The following is a 13677-nucleotide window of genomic DNA, read 5'->3' on the forward strand; positions in this document are numbered from 1 at the left end:
GCTATATGTCACTTGCTTTCTATAGGAGCTATAGAGGCGGTGAATCCTGCCGAATTTTACTTAGGTGTCTACTCCATTTTGTTCACAGTGCCCAAAGAAGATTATTTGTGGAAGGCAATCTAGACCTCAGATTCCTCAACTCCTTTGTCAGGCATCAGCACTTCAAGATGGAGTCTGGCATCGATTGTGGAGGCTCTCCAGGAAGGGGGCTTTTTGGCTTCTATCAATCTGAAGGAAGCCTACCTGCATGTGCCAATCTTTCCCACTCATTGAAGGTTCCTGAGATTCGTGTATGGCCAGGCTCACTTCCGGTACTGGGCTCTATAGTTTGGTCTCTCATCAGCTCTGAGGGTGTTCACAAAGCTTATGGTTGCTCTGGTGGTGCACCTCCGGCTCTAGGGGATCCACATCTATCCCTACCTGGATGATCTGATGCAAGCACACTCCATGTCTCAAGCATCCACCCATGTACATCTCACACTGAAAGCCTTGAGGGACCATGGCTTCCTTGTCAACCTAGAGAAGAGCCACTTGATTCCAACTCAGTGTCTTCAGTATCTTGGAGGCATATTGGACATGGCTTGCGCAGTGGTGTTCTGTCCCCAGAGAAGATAGCAGTCACCATCCACAAATGTCACCACCTGATGGCCTGAAGGATGGAGGATGTGATGTTTCTAGCCAAAGCACTGGGACTGTTAATATCCTCCATTTACATCGTTCCCTGGGCTTGCCACCATTCCCAACCTCTCCAGTGGGCTCTTCTGCCTTTTCAGCTGGACATTGCCAATTCCAGACACAAGAGAGTACACCTCTTCCCGTTCCTGCAGTATTTGTTTCCCTGGTGGATGGTGACCAAGGATCTGCAGAAAGGAACTCCCTTCAGAGAACCTGAGAGGGCTCTGATTACAACTGATGCCACTCTCCTGGGGTGGGGTGCCCATTGCAATTCCCTCTTCATTCAAGCCAAGTGGATGGCTGCCGAGCAACTGCTCAGCATAAACTTGCTGGAGTTGCGAGGGGTGTGTCTGGCTCTCTTCCATTTTCACCAGAAGTTCCATCTGACCAACGTTTTCATTCGAACCAACAATGTCAGTGTGAAAGCACATTTGAACCATCAAGAGGGTACACGGTCAAGGGCCCTTCAAGCAGAATTGACTCTCATCTTCAATTGAGCTGAACATCATCTACACTGCCTGAAGGCAGAGTACCTCAGTGGTGACCTGAATATTGCAGCAGACTGGCTCAGAAGACAACAAGCTCTTCCTTGGGAGTAGAAACTGCATCCCAAGGTATTTTGTCGACTGCATCACTGGTTTGGTCCTTTTACAGTAGATCTCTTTGCCTTGACTCAGAATGCTCAACTTCCAAGGTTCTTCACATGATATCATCAAGAGGGCGCCGAGGCAATCAATGCGCTGTCAACACCATGGCCATGAAGACTCCTCTGTGCCTTCCCTCCAGTATCTCTGCTGGGGCAGACCATCAGGAAGATCTGCCAGGAACATGCTCAGATTATTCTTTTGGTACCTTACTGGCCACTCAGGCCATGTTTTTTGGATCTACTGGCTCTCTCAATCCAGAAACCATGGCATCTACCATCATAGCTGGACCTTCTGTCTCAGGGTCCAGTCTGCCATCTGGATCTCGACTGGCTGAGTCTGACAGCCTGAGTGTTGATCGGAGCCACTTGAAACATTCAGGGTTCTCTAAGGATGTTATTGCTACCATTTTGGCTTCTAGATGACCTTCCACAGTTTGTATTTATCAAGCCACATGGTTGGCCTTTGCTACATGGTGCTTTAAACAGTAGGTCTGTCCATCCAGTGCTACAGTTAACCATCTACTCAATTTTCTCCATGTGGGACTTTCGATGGGGCTGAAGCCTAATACTCTGCACAGGCAGGCTTCAGCCATTTCTCCCATCTTGTCTGCACGCTCAGTGGCTAGGATGTGGGACATTCGTCTGACTGAGCCTCTTTTTGTCTTGTTTCATCCAAGGACCGTGGGAAAGAAGGTCACCAGCTCAATGCTGTCTCATTGGCTCCATGCTTGCATCACTCTGGCTTATGAGTCCCTTCAGATTCTGGTGTGTTCAAATGTCACAGCCCATTCAACAAGGTCGGCGGCCACTATGGCTGCCTTTGCAACCAATGCGCCCATTGCAGATATTTGTAGGGCTGCTGTGTTGTCCACACCAAATTCCTTTATTAGACACTATAAAGTAGATCATTAAGCTTCTGCAGAAGCTTCATTTGGTAGGCGGGTTCTACAACAGGTACTATCCTCTTCTTAGGCAGCCTGGGCCCACACTACTGGGACTGCTTTAGTACATGTCACCTGATGGCATGCTGCCTGGGGAAAATGGACTGTTTGTCTCACCTAAAAGGTGGTTTCCCCAGGTATCATGCCATCAGGGCCCTCCCTGTTGAGGGGGGCTACCTTGGTTTTTTATGGAGGTAATTTTTTCTGTTGTGTAATACCTCTTCAACTTGTTTCAATCCGATTTGAATTACATTAACTGTGTTACATTAACTGTATTAGTCATTTTATTGCTAAGGCAGTTATTTGATGTTTGTTCTTATTTCCTGTTCAGAGTCAAGACATGTATTATGATGGTTGCTGTTCCTTGTATTCTTTTCTGTCGTGAGAGTTTTTCTGTCTGAGAGATGCACGGATCTGGTGTACAGTTCATCTGGAATGGACTGGGGTCAAGCTGGAAGGAGCAGCTGAAGTCTTGACTCCTGTGCATTCCTGCGTTTGGACACCAGGCAGCACTACTACCCATCTGATGACATGATACCTGGAAAAACCACCTTTCAGGTGAGACCAACAGTCCGATTTCCTTTGACAAAGAGTTTCTTTTAAAAATAATTTATCCAAATTATGTTAAATGGGTTGAAAATTCATTAGGGCCCTCCAGATGCTATTATTCATGTTTAAGCAATGTGAAGCTGACACAGAATCACCTAGTGACTGCTATCCCAACAAGCACTTCCATTGTGGAGAAATTACTGTTAACTGCTAAGTCAAGGCACTAACTGAAGTTGCTGGTGAATGATAATTTCTGCTTTGGAAAATGCAGAACTTCCAGCTGCAGGTATGAACAATGTGCTAATATTACAGGCATCTGTTGGATGATACCTGTGACATCAATGTCAGTTGTGTCACAAGTATTCTTTTTCTCTGTTTTTAGGACTTTGCACAGGTAGCACTGAGTAAACCAAAAGACAGTCAACTATTTAAAGCCATTGGACTCTGCTGTCATAGGTAATATTGAATACTGATTGGGAGGAGTTGAAGTAAATAAATGTTTTGATGTTGCAGCTTACAATAGAATTTAAAAGCAGAAGTGAAAGAACATGAACAACAACAGAAACAAAAGCCATGATAGAGCAAAGGAGTTTGCTAGCTGAAGCAGAGCCCAAATGGCATCTGCACCCTTCAACCCCAATTAGAACCAAAACTTCACAGTCTTGCTGCATCATTTAAACACAAATTCCTGCCTCACTGTGCTGCATGTCACTGCTTCACCCTTCTGTGTAATACCAGGGCCAATTCAAGGTTTTTACAATGACATATAAAGCCTTAAACAACTTGGGATCCAAATATTTGAAGGAGCACCTCTCTCATCTTCGCAGAGGCGCAGTGGCTGCTGTTGCTCATTGGGACTGCTTCGGCAGACGCGAGGCAGCTAACATTAGATGGATCTGCTCTTTTTCCACAGGTAGCCTGCCATCAGATTGGGTAGTACTGCCATCTAGCGTCCGAAGGCAAGAATGCACTAGAGTTAAAACCTGGGGCTCGAGCCCCTCCCACTCCAGTCTTCATTCTTGCCTCCGTCTGAGGCAGATCTGAATTTAGACAGAGCGTAGCTAAGTCTTATTTCCATTCTGTTACTCTTCTTATCTTTTTACCTCTTGATTTCTTCGGGGTTCTTCCCTGAGGCTTCACCAGCAGCGGCTGCTGCTTTTACATTTAGCGGGGACTCCGCGGCTGCGATCCTCCCCCCCCTTCTTTCTTTGCTGTTTGTTACTCAGCTTTCAGAACTTCCTCCAGCAGCGGCTGCTGCTCTTTCCCATTTAGCGGGGGCTCTGCGGCTGCGGTCCCCCCTCCCCCTTTTTTGCCGTTTATTACTGAGCCTTCTCAGCCTCCTCCAGCAGCGGCTGCTGCTCTCTCGTGTTTGCGGGGGCTCCGCGGCTGTTAAGCTCCAATAGCAGCGGTTGCTGTTTTTTCGTTTAGTGGGGGCTCCGCGGCTGCGGTCTCCCCCCTCCTTATTTCAGTCTATATTTTAGCCTCTACATAGGGAAGCTTGCGGCTGCGGCTCCCTCGTAGACACCCCGCCCGTTCTGAAGCCTCTTGTAGCGCTCCCGTTTTTCCCGCCAACCCCGATATCGCGGCCGCCATTGTTATTTATTTCCGTCCTTAGGGAAGCTTGCGGCTGCGGCTCCCTCGGCGGCCGCCATTGCAATTTCTTCAATTTTTTTACAGAAGCCCCTCAGCCCTGCTGTTCATTCAACCCAGCTTGGGCTCAATTACGCTTACTGATATCGCCCCTCTCGCCTGTTTTTTTTTTTAGCACCCTCCGGTGGCATATCCTCCCAGCTGACTCCCGGCCGTTTTCAAACCCTGCTAGAGTCTTAGTGAGAGGCTCCGTTATCGCGGCCGCCATTTTGTTTGTTTTTTGCCGCCTTTTTTCTTTTCTAATCACTTGGGACTTGTGTGCTCTCCTGTTAACAAACATATACTCACCTATTCAGTATTCCCCTCAGACACAGCAAGTAGCCCTGTTGTGGGACTTGTGTAGTCTCCGGTTATCAAATTTATATTCACTTAATCAGTATTCCCTTCAGATACATCAGGTAGCCCTGTTATACCACACCTTCCTCTTCGTGTGTGTGTATATTTGTAAGTGCACCTCCAGTAGCCCTGTTATACCACACTTGCCCCATTGTGTGTGCGTATATTCGTAGGTACACCTCCAGTAGCCCTGTTATACCACACCTTCCCCATTGTGTGTGTGTATATTTGTAGGTGCACATCCAGTAGCCCTGTTATACCACACCTTCCCCATTGTGTGTGTGTATATTTGTAGGTGCACATCCAATTGACTAGTCTGTGCACCTTGGTGGTACTGCACCTTCCCCATTGAGTGCGTGTATCTAACCTTGGCCACACTGCGATTTTTAAATAAAGCTTACCTCTCTGGCAGTGTCACTAGCGGTCTCGCACCTTCCCCATTGTGTGCGTGTACTTAGCTCAAGGCCAAGTTGGCAGTGTAACTAGCGGTCTCGCACCTTCCCCATTGTGTGCGTGTACTTAGCTTGGCGCCAACCTTACCCGAGTTGTTACCTTTCTCGTACTGGGCGTACTCACTCCTGTCATACTGTTTCTAGTCTGTCCTATACTATTTCTACCTTGGCTCTGTTACCGCTCCTTCCCCATTGTGGGCGTCATTCAGAGATTGTCATGGCGGATTTGAACCCTGAGGTGACAATATCCCCTGAAGCAGGCCGTCCATCCCCACGCCAGCCAGCTAAACATAAACACGCCAAGGCAAAAGCAAAGACTAAACACCTGTCTGGTCATGGAGCGCCCAAGAGAGCACGCTACGTATCATCACTCCCAGAGAAACCTCACCATGCAGCCGTTCCTGCACTTTTCCAGTCTCCTTCTGAGTCTTCAGAGGAAGAGTTTGAAGGATTCCCCTGTCAAGCTCCTCAAACTCCGCATGGGCAGCCTCAAATTCCTCTTCAGGAACAGGCAATACCTTCTTCCACTCCCCCAGGGATACAGTTGACCCCTGACTTCCTGCAGCAACTACAAGAGCTGCTGGGGTGCCTATCCCATCCCCAGCCTACTCTACATTTGTCTTCTCAGCCCGGAACCTCGCGACAGCCCAGCTCTGCGAGACAACCCGGTGACAATACTGATGCTCCACTACCCTCTCCTAACCCATATGAGGTGGTCAGGGGTAGATTGGACGTAGAACAATCTCAGTCTGATGACTACATGAACGTTTTTCAGACTGACCTGGATGAATGGAGTGGGGAATCTGACCAGGAGGAAGAGATCTCCTATCGCCTGTTTGACCTGGCGGATTTCTCTCGTCTGTCACGTAGAGTCATGGACACTCTTGGCATTCAACCAGAACTTATTCAACCGGTTGTCCCTCCTGTCAAGGGTGCCAGAGTTCTCAAGTCCCCCAGATCAGTGCAGCACTTCATTCCCGTGCCAGACCCCATTAAAAAACTGACCAGAGAAGAATGGGCCCGTCCCCTTCGTCCACGTCATTCCTCCTCCTTAGCCAACAAGCTCTATACCCTGGACCCGGAATCCATGTCCTTTCTGAACGTCCCGGGGGTGGACCAACCTATTTCCAATCTTGTATCCCGTTCTCTCCTTCCAAAGGAAGGCGAATCACTGTTCAAGGACCCCTATCAGAGGAGGCTTGACTTTGTCTTCCGTAAGATCCATGAGGCCTCCGCTCATTCCATCCGGGCCTCTTCTACTGCCTCTATCTTCTCATGGGCTTCCATGATGTGGTTAGAGGATATCCTTGACGAACCCAACCCGGATCCCGCCAAACTAAGGAAAGGTATCCTCAAGATACACAAGGCTGCTGCCTTTGTGGCCGACGCCACATTAGACGCTTCCCATCACGGTGCACGCGCCCTTGCAGCCGAAATTGTAGCTCGTCGTACCCTATGGCTCCAACATTGGGACGCCGACTCGACTGCCAGAACCAACTTATCCTTAGCTCCATACTCGGGAAATATGCTCTTCAGTGAGGACACTCTCAAAGCAGTCCTTGTCGACCCCAAGGACAATCGTAAACCTGCACTAGCTACGGCCAAAAGAGACAACCGCAGACCCGGACGATGGTTTACCCCTTACCGTTCCTTCCAACCCTTTCGGAGAGGACGACCCGGTGGACGAGGACGGGACACCAGGCCTACAAATTTCCATCCCTTCAAGGCACCCTGGTCCAGACAACGATCACAATACAGGGGCCAATACCAGAGCAGGCAGGCATATGGCAGAGGAAACCGTCAACGCAGGCAGTTCTGACTCCATCCCCATTGGAGGCAGACTCTCCTTCTTCTCCAGCATCTGGCTAAACTTGACAAACATCTCCTGGGTCAGACTTCTCTTCACCCAGGGCTACAATATAGAATTTTGGCGGACACCACCGGACAAATTTTGCATCTCCCCCGTCTCCAGGGCACGCAAAAAGATCATGCAGGACGCACTACAACATCTACTAGAGATAGCCACTATAGAGCCTGTTCCCCCATCCGAACGGCTACAAGGCGTGTACTCCGTCCTCTTTACGGTTCCCAAGCGAGACTCCTCATGGAGGGCGGTCTTAGACCTCAAGGGCCTCAACCGCTTCATCAAATACCGCCACTTCAAGATGGAATCTCTGGCATCTATTGTAGAGGCTCTACAACAAGGGGACTTTATCGCATCCATCGACCTGAAGGACGCTTACTTACACATCCCAATTTGCCCGGGTCACAGACGGTTCCTGAGATTTGCACTAGGCCACCTCCATTTTCAATACTGGGCCCTTCCATTCGGCCTCTCCTCGGCCCCCCGAGTCTTCACCAAAGTGATGGCCACCATGCTGGCATATCTCCGCCTCCAGGGGGTCCATATTTATGCTTATCTCGACGACCTCCTCCTCCGAGTAGGCTCCCGGGACTTGGCCAACAGGCAGATCCAGTTCACCCTAGAGGCACTACACTCTCACGGCTGGCTGATCAATGCCGAAAAGAGTCATCTACAACCAACTCAGCGCCTCCAGCACTTAGGGGCAATACTGGACACATCCCTAGCCATGTCCTTTCTGTCCCCAGACCGTATTGCTTCCATCACAGCCATGGCAAACTTACTTCTACATCGCCCCACAGCAGATGTCATATTTCTGGCCCAGTTTCTCGGGGCAATGATCTCCACCATCCACATCGTTCCGTGGGCCCGACATCATTCCAGACCTTTACAATGGGCTCTCCTACCCTTTCAAGCGGACATCTCCAAGTCCAACCGTCGCGTAATTCCTCTGGGCCAATCTCTGACGCAATCATTCCGCTGGTGGGTATCCACAACTTCCCTTACCAAGGGGACACTGTTCCGGAACCCAACCAGAGTCCTAATCACCACGGATGCCAGTCTGTCCGGCTGGGGAGCCCATTGCAACTCCACCTTTGTCCAAGGCGTGTGGTCAACCCAGGAACTAAGTTACAACATCAACTGGCTAGAGCTCAGGGCTGCTCATCTCGCTCTGAGACACTTCCAGCCACTATTCGCTCTACAACACGTCCTAATTCGCACGGACAATGTTTGCGTGAAATCTCACATCAACAGACAAGGAGGCACAAGGTCCAGGGCTCTACAGGAGGAAGCGACACGACTCTTCAACGGGGCCGAGTCCCACCTCCTGTCATTACGAGCAGAACACCTCAGCGGCACGCTAAACGTTACGGCCGACTGGCTCAGCAGGCAAACGATCCATCCGGGAGAATGGAAACTTCATCCAGCTGTGTTCACCCTCCTTCAGCGGCGGTTCGGCCCCCTCTCACTGGATCTCTTCACCTCCAGCCAAAACTGCCAACTGCCTCGTTACTTCTCAAGGTACCTAGAGACAACGGCGGAAGCAGTGGATGCGCTGACGACACCATGGCCACACGGGCTCCTGTATGCCTTCCCGCCTATATCACTCCTAGGCAGGACATTGACAAAACTCCGACTCGAACAGACACGGATTTTACTCATAGCACCCTACTGGCCTCGCAGACCCTGGTTTTCGGACCTCCTCTCGATGTCAATGGCGGCTCCCTGGACTCTTCCAATCAGGCCGGATCTTCTTTCCCAAGGACCAGTTTGGCATCCGGACCCGAACTGGCTGAGACTGACAGCCTGGCTTTTGAGCGGACACAGTTGATCTCTGCTGGTCTGTCTCAAGGGGTCATAAACACTATTTTAGCATCTCGGCGTCCGTCAACTACTCGAATCTATCAGAGTACTTGGCGTACTTTTTCCAGCTGGTGCACTTCTAAAGGTTTTTCAGCACCCCAAGCCACTGTACAGCTCGTTCTACAGTTCCTACACAGAGGCATGACATTGGGACTCAGACCGAACACCCTGCGTAGACAGGCCTCCACCATCTCCTCAATTCTGTCTGTTTCTTCATCGGCAGCACCCCAGGCACTCACCCGCTCATCAAACGCTTCTTAAGAGGAGCTACCCACCTCTCTCCAGCGGTACGTCACCACTTTCCATCCTGGAACCTCTCCAAAGTTTTGCAGGCATTACAGCGACCTCCATTTGAGCCTCTTGCCTCAGTGCCTCTAAGACTGTTGTCTTTTAAAGTCCTTTTCCTCGTGGCTATCACTTAAGCGAGGCGGATTTCGGAGTTACAGGCCCTGTCATCGGCCCGTCATCTCTGCGTATTCCATAAGGACTCTGTAGTCCTGAGGCTGGATCCATCGTTCTGTCCTAAGGTCAACTCAGTGTTCCACAGTAGCCAGGACATTGTACTTCCATCCTTTTGTCCAAAGCCGGTCCATCCCCTCAAAAAGGCCTGGCATTCGCTGGATGTTAGGAGAGCGCTGAAAGTTTACCTCTCTCGCACCCAGGATATTAGACAGACAGACGCATTATTTGTATCCTTTCATCCGAGATCTTTGGGAAAAAAGGTGTCCAAATCCACTTTGTCCTGTTGGCTTCGAGCCTGTATTTCTATTGCATATCAGTCACTTAATTTGCCAGTGCCGTCTAACATCACGGCCCATTCGACCAGGTCTGCCACCACTACAGCGGCTTTCCTAACTAATGCTCCTCTTACAGACACATGCAGAGCGGCGGTATGGGCTACCCCTAACTCCTTTGTGAAGCATTATAAGATTGATCGCTATGCTTCAGCTGACGCCTCTTTCGGGAGACGTGTCCTGCAACACGTTATTTCTGATTTGTAACTTCCTAGGAATCCCTCCCTATTAGGGGGCTACGTTGGTACATCCCAATCTGATGGCAGGCTACCTGTGGAAAATGGTCCCTTGGACCCACCTGAAGGGTGATTTTCACAGGTACGCCTGCCATCACGTCCCTCCCTTGTGGGGGATTTCTGGGGAAATTCGTTCAGTATTTCGTATATAGTTCAATCTATGTGCTTCGTGCTCTGTCTGATTTTCTTTAGTTAAAACCTGTTCTTACGTTGCAAGTTCTATGATATTTGCTATGTATATTTTCTTTGCTGCTGGGGCTTTTGCCCTTTGGTTACTTTCAGATTACCACTTCGGACTCGTCATCATGAAGACTGGAGTGGGAGGGGCTCGAGCCCCAGGTTTTTGCCTTCGGACGCTAGATGGCAGTACTACCCAATCTGATGGCAGGCGTACCTGTGAAAATCACCCTTCAGGTGGGTCCAAGGGACCATTCTACGTTGGATGGTTCTGTGGCTGAAATCCTTGGGATCATAAAACATTGTTATAATTGATAATAACACTTGCACAAACTGGCCATATTCACCTGAGACAGTCCCTGTATTTTGTTACCTGTCCCTTCTGCATGTATACTCAGTCTCATTGTGATCAAGGAAGGTTACTCCTCTAAGTGCATACAATTGCAGCCTTCACCAGCTTTAAAAAACAACAACAACACGTTATCAGGCTACTGATAAACTCAAAGGAGCAGAGCCAATAAAAAAGTTGGTAATCCTGCTGCCACCTTGTAGTCAACAAAGGTGCCTTAGGTTGTACATTGCAGCAGGATTACCACCTTTTCTCCTCACATGAGTCCTATGCCTTTAAGAGTTGCAGGAGAGGCAGATATTTAGCAATTGTTGTTGCCCTGGGAATGGAAATCCCTCAGAGTTTGAGGGAAGACCCTTAAAGTCACAGAAATCCTGGAAGAAAAGCAGGCAACTCACCTATATGCAGGACACAATACTCCTTGTTGCTGCAGCAGCAAATATAATGTGTATCTTTTTATTATATATTTACCAGCCTTTCCTTGAAGGAGTTTAAGGTAGCTCCCCTTCCATTTTATTCTCATAACCACCCTTTGAGGTAGATTAATCTGAGAGAGAGTGACTAGCCAAAGACCATCCAGTGAGCTTGAAGACTTTAACATGTTTAGCTCTAGCATTTGTCACCCCTTAAATATAACAACTCATATTGGAAAGAACATAGATGGGAAGGAGGGGACAAACTGAATAATTCAAATTTCTCTGGGGGCGTATGGCTGAGTTACTCAATACGTGGTAATAGTACTACAACATGTGTTATATTTTGTTAATTCATTCTTATTTCTGTTGCCTCTTTCAACAAAATAAGTTGCTGTTATTTAAATTTATATCTCACCTGTCATTCCAAAGGGAGCCCAACCAGATAATAGAGCACTAAACATCTTACAAACAAAACATCTTGCAAACATTTTTAAAACCAATACAGATGCAGAACACTTCCAACCCCAGCCAGAAGTTCTCCTGGTCTACCTTATCCAGATGGTTGAAAGGATGTATTTGGGAGGCTTATAAAGTATTGGGCAAGTCACCACCAGAAAGGTTCATGGCCCATTCCATAAGTGGAACTACATCTGCATTCCCCAAAACAAATTTATACAGTGACCACTTGGGCATCTGTTCACACATTACAAAGTAATAGTGTTTGCATCAGCTGATGCAGCATTCGGGAGAGCACTAGGGTGGTACAGACATATGGTAGTCATCACCTAGAAGCCTCCCTGTCTTATTGTGCGTTTCTACATCTTGAAGCTCTTTGAATGCTCTAGTCAGAGAAAATAGGAATTTTTGTACCATAAATATCCTGTTAAAGAGAAAGTAAGGAGGGCATTTGACCCACCTCTTTGGTGTCTAGGTATTCCAGCTTGTTATTCTGGAGAGCTTATTCTGGATGATAGGCTATATCTGGGGTGGTAGTTGGGGCCTTTTGGGAAATCACCTCCTTGGGATGGAGTGTTTCTAGTCTAATATTCCAATTTCAACCATATTGGCTGGAATTTTGGATTTCGGTTCCTAACAGAGGAGTCAAAGTTATAAGCTGGCCCTGGCTCCTGCTGTGGGAGAGGCAGTCTCACAGGTAGAGCCATAGGCTACCACAATTAAACACATGTAAAAGGAAAATACAAAATACGTATTAAAATACAAGTCATGTTTCAACAAAACACAGTTCAACAGCATACAGTAAAAGAACATTACATTTCAAATAAAATTTCCTCTCCTGAGCGAAGATACCCTGACCCAGAACTGGATATTTATTGTAAGGAAAATCCAGGTATTTTGCTGCTTTGGTATTTTTCTGAACCAGTTCACTTGATCAGCACAACCTGTGACTCATGTTTTAAAAAGGAATTCTGATGGCAAAATAAATATTATAAACCATGACAAAACAAGCCATGTGAGAATATGTTAGGCAAAAATGACAAAGATGTTTAGAAACTGCCTATAATCATATTTATGCCCCTGATTCCTGCACCATTGCCTGCTGACTTGTTTTAAAGTATATAACATATAATGTTGCTAATAAAACACTAATCTTCAAATGTATATCGATTTTCAGACTTCAGAAATATGAAGACGCTGTGCATTCATTTTCCATGGTTCTTAAACTAGATCCTTTTTCTCTGGATGGCTATATTGGACGAGGAAATGCATACCTGGAATATGGTCATGAGGAAGGCACCGAACAAGCCCTGAAAGATTTCTTGAAAGCAATACATCTAAATCCTGTGTGCATAAAGACCCGACTTTGCTTAGGATACAGTTTGCAGGTAATGTACAGTGCCTTGCAAAAGTCATCAGACCCCTGACAAATGCTCTCATATTACTGAATTACAAATGGTACATTGTAATTTCGTTCTGTATGATATTTGAAACTCAAAATCAGTTATTGTAAGGTGACATTGGTTTTATGTTGGGAAATGTTTGTAAGAAACATAAAAAACTGAAATGTTGCTTGCATAAGTATTCAACCCCAAGTCAGTTTTTTGAAGAAAAATTAAAACTGATACACTCAGCCGACAGCTAGATGCATCTCTCTTCCCCACTGCTGATTAGGACCATCCACAGCAAAATGTTGGGCCAATCACTGTGTCTTCCTCAGTCTACAGCAAAGCATTTTAACTGAACACACCAGGAGTAGCAATGGGGTTGATGGCCAATCAGTTTTGAAGTCTGTGTGAACCTGACTTCAAGGTAAAGCATGCTGGAGCTGCAACTTCTGAGGTTTTGGAATAAAAGGGGGTGGAGTTTGACTACATTGTGTGTCCTCATGTTCAGAAAACTGGAGGTGGAGACTTATTGAAGCCAGCACACAACTGCAAGTGTATCTCTGACCTTAGTGCACCCTCTTACTGTTGTGTAAAAATCTACATTTTTGTTACCTCCTCCATCTCTCCTCTCCCTATGAATTGTGTAGGGAAAGAGCACTGCTTTCCATCATTGTTCTCTTTCTGAACAATTTTATTTATTTATTATACTTGTACACCACCCCATAGCTGAAGCTCTCTGGACGGTTTACAGTAACTAAATGAACAATGTCTCTTTTTGCACTCTCTGAAGAGATCAACAATAGAAAACAATACTATTGTCCTATGACATTCATCCAGACAAGAAGCATGGTAGGAGCTCTTTTGCACAGTTCCCAAAATACATTC

General features: G+C 47.3%; 1 protein-coding gene across 1 annotated transcript in view; it reads left to right on the forward strand.

Moving 5' to 3' along the window:
• TTC6 (tetratricopeptide repeat domain 6) overlaps nucleotides 1-13677 on the forward strand; it is a 136323-nt gene that overhangs the window by 107448 nt on the left and 15198 nt on the right. Inside the window, exons 13-17 of the mRNA XM_061612809.1 lie at nucleotides 3194-3267; nucleotides 4577-4640; nucleotides 5878-6120; nucleotides 6409-7025; nucleotides 12582-12792. Of these exons, the coding sequence (XP_061468793.1) occupies nucleotides 3194-3267; nucleotides 4577-4640; nucleotides 5878-6120; nucleotides 6409-7025; nucleotides 12582-12792 (1209 nt within the window). The remainder of the gene's footprint in view (nucleotides 1-3193; nucleotides 3268-4576; nucleotides 4641-5877; nucleotides 6121-6408; nucleotides 7026-12581; nucleotides 12793-13677) is intronic.

This window comes from Rhineura floridana, chromosome 2 (genome assembly GCF_030035675.1).
Source record: "Rhineura floridana isolate rRhiFlo1 chromosome 2, rRhiFlo1.hap2, whole genome shotgun sequence".
NCBI classification, from domain to species: Eukaryota; Metazoa; Chordata; class Lepidosauria; order Squamata; family Rhineuridae; genus Rhineura; species Rhineura floridana.